Source organism: Leuciscus leuciscus (genome assembly GCF_965113295.1).
Source record: "Leuciscus leuciscus genome assembly, chromosome: 5".
Lineage (NCBI taxonomy): Eukaryota > Metazoa > Chordata > Actinopteri > Cypriniformes > Leuciscidae > Leuciscus > Leuciscus leuciscus.
In genome coordinates this window covers 8555376-8569368 of record NC_138729.1, presented here as the reverse complement: position 1 = coordinate 8569368, position 13993 = coordinate 8555376, and the positions used below count along the sequence as shown (strand labels likewise).

Sequence of the window (13993 nt, the reverse complement as noted above, 5' to 3'; positions counted from 1 at the left end):
GAGAAGTGAAAGTAACGTGATTGGTTGTTCTGCTGCTGGTCTCCAAACACAGAAGACATTTCCAGTCAGTTTCCGTCATCCAGCAGCTCGTTGTAGTCGCAAAGGCCATATAAAACCCTGTTTTTAGAATATAGTGCACCTGCAAATAATGGGAAGGAGTGTTGTGTACTCCAATACCGCTGTCAGCTGTGCGTTTGTCGCACAGGCCCGTTAGGCTCGAGTTTGTTAGCGTTAGCCGCCTCAGCTGTCTTGCGCACTCGCTGAGGCAAAATGGTGAGTTTGATATTTCCAGCTTGTTTTAAGTCAATTGCTTAACATGTTGTATTTGTGTGGTTGGGAATGGTTGCATAACTAGTTAGCCGCGTAGCTGCTCCATTTGGATGTCACCAGGTTGAGCTGTTTTGGTGAGAATAGCAAAGATACGTTCAGATCGAAGCTCGTAGCTAACACAAACAGCTATATATCGCCTGTGTATTAAAACCTAGAGAGTTGACTTTATTCTGCATTTACGTGTGTCACAGACCACAGAAATACTGTCTCGATTGGTAGATCACTGGGATTTGACACTCAGCCGTCGTGTAGATTTTGACAGCTCAATATGTGATGCAGACTACGACTAAAGAGGTCGAGAGATTCAGGCCATCAGCAGCAGTCTAATAAGAGCAAATATGATACAAGCCAAGGGAACATAACTGTGTTTCTGTCAGGTAGATCCCTGTGTGCTGTCTGGAAAGGCAGGCTGGGAATCAACTATTCTTATGTCGATTTATTCTCATCGGTTCGATTTCGGTTGATTAGCGGTTCATCTACTACGTGTATGATATAAATATTTTGATTGCAAGTTAATATTTGTAAATACTAAGTAAATTTGAAAGAAAAGAAAAAAAACTTCCCTCACCAGTCTGTTGCCAATTCTTGAGATCATTTCTGGTCAGAGATCAGAAATGCAATTTATGAAATTCTTGTAAAGGTTTACACAGACTGTTTAATGACTTTTCATAGAGTTTTAGAGATGGAGATGGCACAAATGCAATTCAGAAGTTGACCATATATATATGCCAATTAATAATAATAAACATACTGTGTGATCAATGACACTGCAACATATTTTTTGTATTCAATATGAGCCAGACATGATGACAGTATTAATTTGCAGTTCATCGAGTCAGCTATTAACTGTAGTAACTACTCCAGTGTTTTTGATTCACCAAAAATAATCGACTCAATAAAAAAATAAAATAATAATAATAAGTTGGCAGTGTTTGGTTCCAAATAGCAACCGAGGGCGTCTTTTTGTTGCTATAACAATATATATATATAATATATATATATATATATATATATATATATATATATATGTATATGTATATATGTGTGTGTGTGTTTGTTGTATATATATATATATATATTATATACACACACACAGCATAGCGTCGTAATGGTGGGCGATACTGCAAAATTCGATATCGATCCGATACCAAGTAAATACAGGGCCAGTATTGCCGATACCAATACTTTTTAATTTTAAAAGCATGCACTTGAACTCGCATGCACTTTCCTGTGCTAGAGCAGTCAAGATTTATGAGATGACTGCATCATTAATATGCTAAATCTGAATACGTTTTCATGACCACTAAATATGTGATTTGTGATTTGTGCTCTCAACTCGCCTGTCAGTCAGTGACTTTTACCAAACTACCCTAATTATAGTAAATGCACTATTGTACACTAGCCTACTGTTCAAAAGTTTGGGGTCTGTAAGATTTTTTTTAATTCTCTTCTGCATTTATTTGATTAAAAATACAGTAAAAATTGTAATGTTACAATTTAACAAAGGCTGTTTTCTGTGTCATAGTAAACTAATTTATTCCTGTGATCAAAGCTGAATTTTCAGCATCCTTAGTCCAGTCTTCATGATGAGAATTAATTTGAATATGCTGGTTTGCTGCTCAAGAAACATTTCTTATTATTATCAATGTTGAAAACAGTTTCATATTTTTGTGGAAACCATGATGATACACTTTATGCAGAATTATTTGATGAACAAAGTTGAAAGAACAGCATTTATATGAAATAGATTTTTTTTTTTAACAGTGTAAAACCCTTGACTGTCACTTTTGATAAATGTAATGCATCGATCTTTGTTGAATAAAAATATTAATTTCATAAAAAGAAATCTTACTAATGTCAACATTTTGAACCGGTATGTACACTTTTAGTTTGTTTATTGTGAGAACTTTTGTTTCTCTGTCATCTAAGCAAGGCTTCGTTTCCCAAACGCACCGTGGGGCTGTGAGCTCAGCGAAGCACCAGCATCAAACGCTCTCTGTGATTGATTGGTTTCGTCTTGTATCCAGATGACTAGGAGAAATAGTTCTATCCTACACAATTATTCGCTAACATTCGCTTATTTTTCCACTTAGAAGCTTATTTTACGCACTGAATTGCGTGCTAAATGAATAAGTTACTGGTAAAAAAAACACACATTTGGATCGATATTTTTATGTGAGGATCGATCCTTTTCGATACAACGTCAGTATCGAAAGTATCGATACTTCAGGATCGATCCGCCCACCCCTAGCCGCAAGTAGTACGATTGTTGACAGCTGCTGTTATCAGCGGGTTACGGTATTGATAACTGTTGCTGAGCGAACGTTAATGTTAGCTACCGTTAGGAGTCAGTTAATCAGTATTAAAAGCTTCTGTTGAAGACATCAGCCTGAATTATTTCAACCTGTTTTTTTTTAATAATCATGTTAAACAGCCGAATCCTTAGTGAATAACGACGTTACCCATGATTCTGCAGTGAAATCTCCACCAATCAGAGAATTGCGTCAAGCACGTCGCAGAAAAAGAACATTAGCAATTTCCCATGAAGCACTGTGAATGTAGAGTCAGTTTACCTATGCTCTCAAACTACATACATATTTATATGCATATTTTGCAATACACATAAAATATATTTTGTAAATCAATACAATAGTTTATATTTCTCCATCGTTTTAAATTTGATTGTCATTTGCATTGCTTCATTATATAAGTTATTTCCCTCATTAAAGCAGTTAAGTACTTGTACCTTTGTGTTTTTGTCAGATTGCTTCAAATTCAAGTTCTGATGTTGTGATTCACCTTCAAGATGGCTAGTTTGGTTAATGTCTTATAACTATTAAATTATAACTTTTTTTTTTTAAAGTCCTTATGGGAAAAATACTTTCAGAACCAACTGATGCAAAAGCAAATTCTATAGGCCAATTCACATTGCGGTTTGCCGACCAACGGTTTTATCGGATCAGTGGGTGCTTTCATTTCTAATTTGTGCATCCTTGTTCCTTTCCTCGCGTCTCAGCTCCCCCGTAGGATGCGAGGGAAGGCTGCAAGAAAAGAAATGAATCGAAGGCAAGCTTATTTGTATATTGGAATATTCTTGATCACTCGAGCGTCACTTCACAGCATCATCAACTGCGCTTAAGGGACCAGCCCGTATGTTGTTACGGTTTGGTTAATTTAAGAAATTATTAATAAATAACAATAACGCAAGATGCCCTGTTGAAATATTTAAGATGTATGGTTTATTTAAACAGCAAAGGAAAAGCTTAAAGGAGAAGTTCACTTTTAAAAAAACTTTTGCTGATAATTTACTCACCCCCATGTCATCCAAGATGTCCATGTCTTTCTTTCTTCAGTCGAAAAGAAATTAAGGTTTTTGATGAAAACATTCCAGGATTTTTTCACATATTATGGATTCCATTGGGACCCAAACGGTTCAAGGTCCAAATGACAGTTTCATTGCCGCTTCAAAGGGCTTTAAACGATACCAGACGATGAATAAGGGTCTTATCTAGCGAAACGATCGGTCATTTCAAAAATAAAATAAAAAGTTGACGTTTTATAAGCACAAATGTTCGGCTTGCTCTGTTCTGTGATGCGCGTTCGTGACGTCACGTAATACGCAATTACGTTGAAAAGGTCACGCTTGAAAAATTGAAGAAAATGTTCTTTTTGGCTTTTTAATATTAAAACACTCAGGATGCGCACACGAAATGGGCATTTTAAACGATAAACTGACACAAATACATTTGAAAATGTTTATATGGTCCTCCTTCCGCACATTTGTAAACACATCAAACTTGACCTTTTCAACGTAATTGCGTATTACGTGACGTCACGAACGCGCATCACAGAACAGAGCAAGGCGAACATTTGTGCTTATAAAACGTCAACTTTTTATTTTATTTTTGAAATGACCGATCGTTTCGCTAGATAAGACCCTTATTCATCGTCTGGTATCGTTTAAAGCCCTTTGAAGCGGCAATGAAACTGTCATTTGGACCTTGAACCGTTTGGGTCCCAATGGAATCCATAATATGTGGAAAAATCCTGGAATGTTTTCATCAAAAACCTTAATTTCTTTTCGACTGAAGAAAGAAAGACATGGACATCTTGGATGACATGGGGGTGAGTAAATTATCAGCAAAAGTTTTTTCAAAAGTGAACTTCTCCTTTAAATTAAAATAATTGTGACAGATGTGAAAGGGGAATTTATACGTGCGTCAGGTTTCTCAAGAAAGACTTCCTCATAGAATACACCTGTGTATCCTCGCTCATAACTCCTCTGGAAGCTTCCTCACTCCTCGTTCTTCGCCTCCTCGTGGAGCAATTAGAGAACTGAGATGTTCTTCAAGATGGCTTTCTTTGGTTGGTTTCCGGGTCACAGGCTGAGCGCCATGCGTGTTACACCTGTCGGGGTCTGTTGCCGTGGGTCGCCACTTGTTTTCTCTGAATGAACATGTTCAGTTGGCTTTCGTTGGGTCGTGGAATGTCTGAGAAGTAGCATACTGTAATTGGTCAGTGTGAATTGGCCTTTTAGTGTATAAACTGCACAGGCCAGAATGCTAACAATCTACATCAGGGCTCCTCAAATGGAGGGCCACTGTCCTGCAGAGTTTAGCTCAAACCGTGATTGAACTCACTTACTGCAATTTTGTAGGAACTCTCAAGACCTTGACTTGCTTGTTCAGGTGTGTTTGATAAGGGTTGGAACAAGGGATGCATCGAAATTTAAATAAATAAATAAAAACTGCAGGACTGGGTTTGAGGAACCCTGTTCTCTATATGCATTGAATACTCAGATGACCTTTTAGATTAGCTAACAATGTGCCTTGATTTTTACGGACTTGATTTTTACTGTGCACTGTGATAGATAAATTGAATATCAGTTGTGATTTCTTATGTATGCCATTATTGATCAGACTGCCTGCTGTTGACACATTTTCACAAAATGGGATTAAAAAAATGTATTTATGTTTTCCAAAGATTATAATCACACATTCACACGTAACTCACTGAATTAAATATTGACGAGATTTATGTGATGAAGAATGCACGTTCAAAAACCATTTAACTAAGCTGAACATCACAAAAATAATTTCAGTCTGATATTTAAACGAAAAAAATATAGATAACCTGAGGCAGTGTTAGGCTACATGTCACATACTATTCACAAACCAGCATTAGCTTCTAGTGCATGTTGTGGTTTTGCTTCTACAATTTAAGAAGAAAAAAAAAACAGGTTTCCTGATAGTGGCTCAATGTCTTCGTTTACAGGATTTAATTTGATTGGTTGTAAAACAGGATTTGTGAATGCTTTTAGCCGCACAGAAGTGCTAAGAGTATTCACTGAGAGTATTGTCTCTTTGTTATTTTTGTCAGCTCATTCAGCCGTTGTTTGTTTGAGTTTGTTGTTGGTATGTGGGGTGTGGAGTTTCTGCTTACTTTCTAAATCCATTTGACAGTATCTCGTTTGTTTTCCACACAATTTAATCTACAGAGCTTTACTCCTCTAATAATTCTTAAGCTGCAATAATATTTGAATTTGTAACCATTAACCCTCTTTGATTATTAATGATGTGCGAAACAAGCAAGACTTTGACCCAAGATCTGCCATTGACTGGTGTTTACATTTACATTTACATTTATGCATTTGGCAGACGCTTTTATCCAAAGCGACTTACATTGCATTATCCTATACATTTATACATAGGTATGTGCAATCCCCTGGGATCGCCACAACCTTGCGTTGTTAACGAATGTTTAGGATGTGTCTAAATGACTGTAAAGCAAGTTGTGAAACTTCACAGTTCAACTTTTGTCAAGTGGAGAGAACAATTAAATGAGCTAGAGCCAAATATTGACTTGGGATTGAGAACACAAACCAGTTCTTACAAAAATGAATTTAGAATTATTTGCCATGTTATACAGTAGATCCATTCAATGCCAGTGTTGATGTAGGTCAGAGTTTCCCTAAGCTTGTGGGACTTTTTTTTCTTTTTGCAGGTGTTGTTGTTGAATCCACTGGAGAATCTGAAGACCTACATAAGTAACCGTCCACCGCTGGTCATTTTTATGGTCAGCGTCAGTGCTGTGGCTATTGCTTTCCTCACTATAGGATACTTCTTTAAGATCAAGGAGATCAAATCACCTGAAATGACCGAGGTAGAAAATAACTTGGTTTACCTCAAATATGAGAGCCATGACCCATTGAAAATACTTGGGACCGAAATAGTTAATGATTAGTAGACCAGTGTTATTTTAGTATTATTTATATACTATTTATATAATAGTATATAATATAATATATGTGTGTGTATATATATATATATATATATATATATATATATATATGTATTTTGAATTAGCTTTTTATATTTTGTTTTCATTTTAGTTGTAGTTTGTTTTAGTAATGCAATTTAGCTGTGATTTTAGTTTAAAACAATATTTAAATAAAGCTTTAATTTATTTTAAATTCAGTTTCAATTTGATAAGTTTTATAAGTTTATTTCAGAGTTAGAGTTTAGAGTTATTTCATTTAGATTGCAAATAAAGTTTTTCATCTAATACTTTTTTTTTTTTACTTGTTTTTTATGCCAGCTTTATTTCAATTACTTAAAATAATTTTTAATATTTTTAATTAATAAAACAACACTGTAATAGACATACAGGTATTGTTTAGGAAATGCTGATGATAATCTTTACTTTGAATTTACTTTTTTGTGACTCTTGTATATTTATTTATTTTTCTCCCCAGGATTGGAACACCTTCCTTCTCCGATTCAATGAGCTTGACTTTTGCATCTCAGAAAACGAGACCCTCAAGCACAGCTTGAATGAGTCCATTACACCAGAGAGCACGGTGACCAGTAGCCAGGCGCGATCCAGCACGCAGTCGCCAGCCCTGCTGGAGGACCCCGGTCTGATCAACATCTCAGTGGCCATCACATTGACCCTGGATCCACTGAGGCCATTCGGCGGCTACTCACGCAATATTACCCATCTTTATGCCAGTGCGCTTGGGCACCAAGTTGGCCTTGCTGGTATGTCTCAGTTTTTTGGGGGGTTTTAACCTGGACGTGCACCATCTGATAACATACCTCCATGTGATCACTGATTTTATCAGCTGTTTTTCATAGTTTTTCACACCTTGCATATTTCTACTCTGCACTCAGTTTGCACTTCCTTGAAAGGATAGGAAAGTACTGTATGTTTGAGTCAGGGCATCGATTTTCTAGGCATGCAAATATAACTTTTATCTCCTTTAGTGGGGAAAGAAAGACCATTGAAACAAGCTTATTTTAATAACATGCTTGAATCATAGCATGTTATTAAAAAAAAAAAAAATTATTTGACTAATATATTGCCCAGATGGTAATCAGTATGTTTACTGATTACCATCTTTAATTTGACAATAATATATTTGACAATAATATATTTAGCCTCTTTAGTTAAAATAATGCTTAAAAAAAGAGTCTTAAAGAAAAAATGGCAGGCTATGCAAAGTATGCTTTTCCTTATGTGTTTTGACCCAGAGAACATGTTGATGTGTACTGTTTTCTACATGTGAATGCTAGCATCTAGTTACATTTATTATTATTACTTAACTTTTAGATGCATGTGTTTAAAAACAGCCATGGCACCTTTGTGGCTTATCTTGTGTTTTTTATGTATAATATATTTATTATAAATATATTTTCCCTGCTCCCTCTATAAGAGAAACACATAAGAGAACCAATGCAAACTTCTTCTGTTGTACATTGGGTTGTGGGCAGTATAAGCTGAAAAACCATTCTTTGATAAACGCTGAAACTCAAAATAATATACCATCTGGGCATCTTTGGTGTACTATTTTATATATACTGCCATTCAAAAGTTTGGGGTCTGTGAGATTTTTTTATTTTTATTTTTAAAGAAGGTTCTCACCAAAGAGCCAAAATACAGTAAAACAATTATAATATGCTTATTTGGTGCTCAACAAACATTTCTTAAGATTGTCAATGTTGAAATCAGTTGTGCTGCTTAGTATTTTAGTGGAAACCGTGATGCGTTTTTTTCTTTTCTTTTTTTTGGATTCTTTGAGGAACATAATCTTTTTCTTTAAAATAGCATTATGAATGTTTTTACTCTCTTTTGATTAATTGAATGCATCTTTGCTGAATAGAAGTATTAAATTCTTTCAAAACAATCTTGCTGACCTCAAAAGTTTCGAGGTCATTGAGGTATTTGTAGTGAAACTTACATTGAGTACGTTTAGAAATTTCGAACAGAATCCAGCCTCCGTGACTGTCTATTTTATTGACATAGATCAGGGTGGAGAGTCATTGCTGTGTGTTTATTTTTTCTCCTGGTGTTGTGACTGAACATAGTCCAGTTAAAACAACGGTCCATTGTGCACAAAGGGATAACCGTGTTAGAGAGGCCGGAACTGAATACCTTCTAGATATCACTTGCAGGCACATCTAAGCTCCCTTTGTTTTACAGAACATGCTGACTCTGTGTGGGTGTGTTTGTGTCATTAAAGGCAGAGAGGCCCATGAAGAGATGAACATCACTTTCACTCTGCCGGCAGCCTGGAACTCAGATGAGTGTGTTCTGCATGGTCGCTGTGAGCAGATGGTCTTCAGCACCTGTATGACCATCACAGCAGCCAGTAATGTCTTCCCAGTCACAGTGTAAGTGTCTATAGAAAGTGCATGTGCCAAATCACACTACAGCTCAGTCATGTAGGGGAAATGTGGGATAAGTTGCGCAACTTTTTACTTGCACATTTTACTGTATATCAGGATGTCTGTTATCAACTGAAAATAGAGAAGTTCAAAATTCACAAAATTTGAATGTAATGAAACCGTTTACAACCTTTTCTAATTCTATATATTTTATTTAATAAAAACTTTTACATTTTTAGTACATCGTTGTCGTGTAAACGTACCCTCAGACACAGGGGAAGCATTTAAATAAATCCTGTGAATGCACTTAAAAATGCAGAATCAAATCTTTAATCGAATCCCATCGAATTTCATTGTGAATCCTCTCGAATTGTATCGTTCAGAATTAGCAAAAATCGTATTGAAAACCTATGAATTGTTAACCGAATTGATTCGCTGTCTACCCAAAGAGATGGATGGATGGATGGATGGATAGCATGATTATACACTGTAAGATACTATTATAGTGTTTTATATTTTGAACAACTTTGGATTCTTTATTTATTTATTTTTTTCTTGTAATAATTTGTCTGGAAAAGTTTGCCTTTTTTGCCATTTTTGTTTCATTTTTCGTACATCGTTAAACTAAAGGAAAATGAGAAATGTTGTTTAGCAACTTGCTGAAATGAAATGCGTTTTGTTCGATTTCAATTGTTTGTTAATATAATTACCCTGACATTATGGGCTCTTTCTAAATTCAAACGTATATGCACGGTTTGTTAGATAATGGGGTGGTACAACTTACCCACTGACACATCTTACCCAATACTCCCATACTATGTGTTTGTAAATGTGTTTGTGTGTTGAGTAACTAACAACTCAAATGAGTGTTTAACTGACCCAGACTGCCAAAGCAAAACATAAAGAACATACACAGAGGGGCAGCATAGTTCAAATTGGTGTTGCATAACTGAAGCTTGTTGATTCCTTCATCTAGGATGAGTAATTCATACCTTGTTTTGCAAATCCTCTGCAGGCAGCCGCCTCACTGTGTCCCAGAGACCTACAGCAATGCCACATCCTGGTACAAGATTTTCACCACAGCACGAGACTCGGACACGAAGTACACACAGGAGTACAACCCATTCTGGTGTTACAAAGGTGCCATTGGGAAGGTGTATCACACACTGAATCCCAAGCTCACTGTCATCGTTCCAGATGTGAGTGTTTGATAGGAACATTGTGTGAATAAGTGCTTTGTGAAAGTACAATACTAATATATATTAGGGATGTGCAAGACTAGTCGACTAAACGGTACAGCTGCTACTAGTCGACACAGAAAACAATATGGGAAAAACAATACACCAGATTTTAGCGTTCAAATTACTGTCGTTTGAATGTTACTGTGAAGAGCAGGGCACGAGCCGTGGAAACGGAGTGAGACCGGTGGCGCGAGTGTTAATGTCCCAGGAGCTCCGAGAGATAAGAGGAGTGACGACTGTGGAAGACGAGAGAAGACCAGGCCTGGCAATATTTAAGTTGCGTTTTGTCTATGTATGGGCAGCAGTCGAAAACACCTGCCGTTTACTTTCTTTTTATTTATTTTAAAACTTCCGATAACCATTCACCGGTTCCCCCTTCTTCCCTGCTCCTTAAACCTTGTTACATTTATGTTTAAAAGCATTTTAAATCGTACATTAAAATAAACCACCTGGAAAAATAATACCTTAAGAGGTAGGGCTTAATCTTTTTATTTTACTTCAGATGCGTTTTCTTTGTCACGGAGAGCACAGAAATTATGTTCAAAAGACAAAGTTGCGGGAGTATTTTGAATTAGAAATAAAACTGGAAAGTTGTATGTATGCTGTGCCATTTCAAACTGGCATAATTCCACTAGAGCCATGCATCACCATATTCATGCACGTACCTGTGATAGCCGAAGCAAGCCAATGCCCATCGCATATTCACTTCAACTCCGGAAAAATAACTGAGCTTCGGAATCAGAATGAGCTTTATTCGCCAAGTGTGCGACATTTAGCGGCATTTATTATGGGATTTGATTCATTGAAGTGCTCAAATGCATATACACATAGTCTTTTAGAGGGTTTCTGACTTTTATACTTGTCGGTTACAAAAATTCTGTTTAAACGACAAATTAGTCGATGCGCACATCCCTAATGAAAAGTTAGTAATAAAATGAGAAACAAAGAAACACATTACAGTTAACAGAACAAGTGGCAGGTCTGTTGCATTCACACTGCAACACTTAATGCACAGATCTAAGTTTGGCATATGAGATTTGTTTTTGTCCTGTTTGTGGCTATGGTTATTACAATGTCAAACATCACAGTTTCAGATTCAGTCCCGCATTTGAATACGGTTGTCAAAATTTGTAGCGTGTACTGTCAAAATATGAATGGGTTATTTACAGAAACCTCCCTTTATGATCAATGAGGCTGATATCACTTCAGTTTAGCAGCAGCACAAGTGAAAACTCTTTTGTTATTATGAAAAAATCTGTCTATCCTGCACAGTGATTCTATTTACTTTGGCTGTGTATGGCCAAGAATCTGGAGATGTGATCCGCATCACGATACATGGGTTTTGATATGATATTTCTTTTTTTCTTTTCTTTTTTTTTAGAAAGAGGATCTCATTTTAGAAAAACTGTCACAAATAACACCATAATATGTATAAAACCTAAGTAAGCATAACATTTGATTGAATTTAATCAGAAAAGTGGGATTTGCATTTATCAGTCCCTGTAACATACAACATCATCAGTGATATTTTACAGTATCACCCTAATCAGACTGATGCCAATAATAAAAAATAAAACAAATCTGTAAGATTTTGTAATTCAAAGTGATGGCCACAGATATTTACTTTTTATCGCTTTGAGTTATTATACAGAATATGAACTAAACTGTTACAGTTTATATAAAAGTCTGTAAAGTATGTATTTACAGATGCAAATTGCGTTCTCTTTCCTGACAGGACGATCGCTCTCTCATTAACCTGCACCTCATGCACACCAGCTACTTCCTGTTTGTGATGGTCATCACAATGTTCTGCTATGCAGTCATCAAGGGCAGGCCTGGCAAAGTTCGACAGAACAACCCAGATTTTTGTCAAGAAAAGGTACGACCTGGTGTATAAGATGATCTGTGTGATGAGTCTGCTTGTTAAATTGAAACTGAGCCTGTAGTTGCTGTTCTTGTTACAGGAATGTCATCATCCAGCTCACAACAAACATTCCCGAGCTGAATACTAAAAGTGCCTGTTTTTCTCACAGGTGGCCTTGTCGGCGGGATAAATGGGGTCGAAGGTGAACATCTGAACCGAAGCATATCGGAAAGGGAAGTGAGAAAACTACATGTTGCCTACTGAACCCAGGAGAAGGGTGCAAAAAAAAAAAAAGCTCTGTGAATGCATTTTTCTGCAATGTTGGGTCACTCCAACCAAAGACTTTTAAGTGCCTGTATCTACTGTGTAAATAATTCTAGGACTCTTAAATTCAGAACAGAAGCAGTCTGCCTGAGCTTCCCCTGCACCCTGTGCCATCCTGTAAATGTTCAGTATATCCTGTACCAACAGAGGAAAGTGTGTGACTAGAGATGAGGAATATCGCCTCCATTTAAATTTGATCCATTCTCATGCTTGCTCTTTGTGTTCTTGATCAGATCACAAATGTGTATCCTACTTCCTGTGACATTTGATTTCTCTGGAGGTGACCTTCGCCTTGTCATTCCTCTCGTGTCTTCGTCTTAACCGACCCTTTCATACGTGTCCATTGGCGATTCTGCAGTGGCATTTCTTCTGATTCCTCTTTGAGGATGGGCAGATGCGTGGATCTCTGCCATGTACCATGATCAGGCTGCTGGTCATGATCTCTGAAACGAGTTCCTCTAGTGATGACAGCTGGCATTTGTTTGACATGCTTCTTTTATCATCCGAACCCCACGCTGGTTTTACTGCGAACGTGTCTAAAAGAGATGCCAGAGTGGATGTGGACGCAGTGCTCGATTTAAATTCCTCTTAAATGCAAATAGATGGGAATAAAACATGACAAAACATCATCTTACTCGGAATGTTACCGTGTTAGTGAGTCGAAATAAAAAGCCTATTCATGGATCGATGGATTTGTGTTTAAATCTGAATTAATGCTATAATTCATGGCCTTGGGCTTCACATGTCATTTAGGTCCACATCTGTTTCTGGACATTTCAAATGAATGTATTTGTAAAATCAGCGAATTAACAGCAGTGATGCAGCAGCAATCTCTTGTACATTTAACATTGAAGTTTAAAAAAAATGTAAATCATTATTGTAGATATCTTATTTTTTGTAATCATTGTACTCTTATCCATTTCTCAACCATCCATTGTGTTTCCTGCCATTTTATGGTTTCGTTTAATGCCTAGTTTGATACTTTTAGCTTTGGTTTAATCTTTGCCTTCCAAACCTACCGTTTCATTATTCTTACTGTCATTGAAGTTTTCGTTTCCACCCAATGAAACTCATATCATGCATGTGTGATCATATACAGTAGATGTGCATGAGACTTGTTACGAATGCTTAGTTCATGCTCCTGTTTGGTTTAGCATTGCATCTCTGTATGATTCACTGCTCTTTATCGACGAACCCATTTTCCCATCATGCCTTGCTTAGTTACAGCCTTCTTTAGCTGCATCAGTCACGGTCCATCAGCACTCACCTTCTTTCTCCCAATATTACAGCCCATAATAAACAGGCATCCAAACACTAATGTGCCTTTGCACTGTGTCAGTCATGTTCATCGCTGTCTTCTGTTTAAGACAGTTTTCCTCCTTCAGTTGAACCTGCTGTGTGTACATTTTGAGTTGAAATAAATAAATCTGCTCTCACTGACTTCCTCCCCATTTCATGTCCAAGTCAAAACTGCAGTAATGGCTGTGAAAGAGTGGGAACTGAACTGTGTTCAGTTGGGCTTCTTCTGTTGATGATTAAGAACGAACGTTTTTGTTTTTTACACCCCT

General features: G+C 36.8%; 1 protein-coding gene across 1 annotated transcript; it reads left to right on the top strand.

Moving 5' to 3' along the window:
• Nucleotides 1–2: 2 nt before the first annotated feature.
• Nucleotides 3–13865, top strand: tmem248 (transmembrane protein 248). The gene is made up of 7 exons (XM_082170736.1): nucleotides 3–273; nucleotides 6334–6492; nucleotides 7085–7370; nucleotides 8852–9002; nucleotides 10012–10195; nucleotides 11973–12116; nucleotides 12271–13865. Exons 1-7 carry the CDS (start codon nucleotides 271–273, stop codon nucleotides 12289–12291), a joined length of 948 nt encoding a protein of 315 aa, XP_082026862.1. The 5' UTR covers nucleotides 3–270; the 3' UTR covers nucleotides 12292–13865.
• Nucleotides 13866–13993: the final 128 nt, after the last annotated feature.

Bases quoted from the DNA above. Each gene is read 5' to 3' on its own strand.
- tmem248 (XM_082170736.1), top strand. The intron at 7,371-8,851 runs GTATGTCTCAGT...GTGTCATTAAAG, and splicing joins GCACCAAGTTGGCCTTGCTG to GCAGAGAGGCCCATGAAGAG. The intron at 12,117-12,270 runs GTACGACCTGGT...TTTTTCTCACAG, and splicing joins CAGATTTTTGTCAAGAAAAG to GTGGCCTTGTCGGCGGGATA.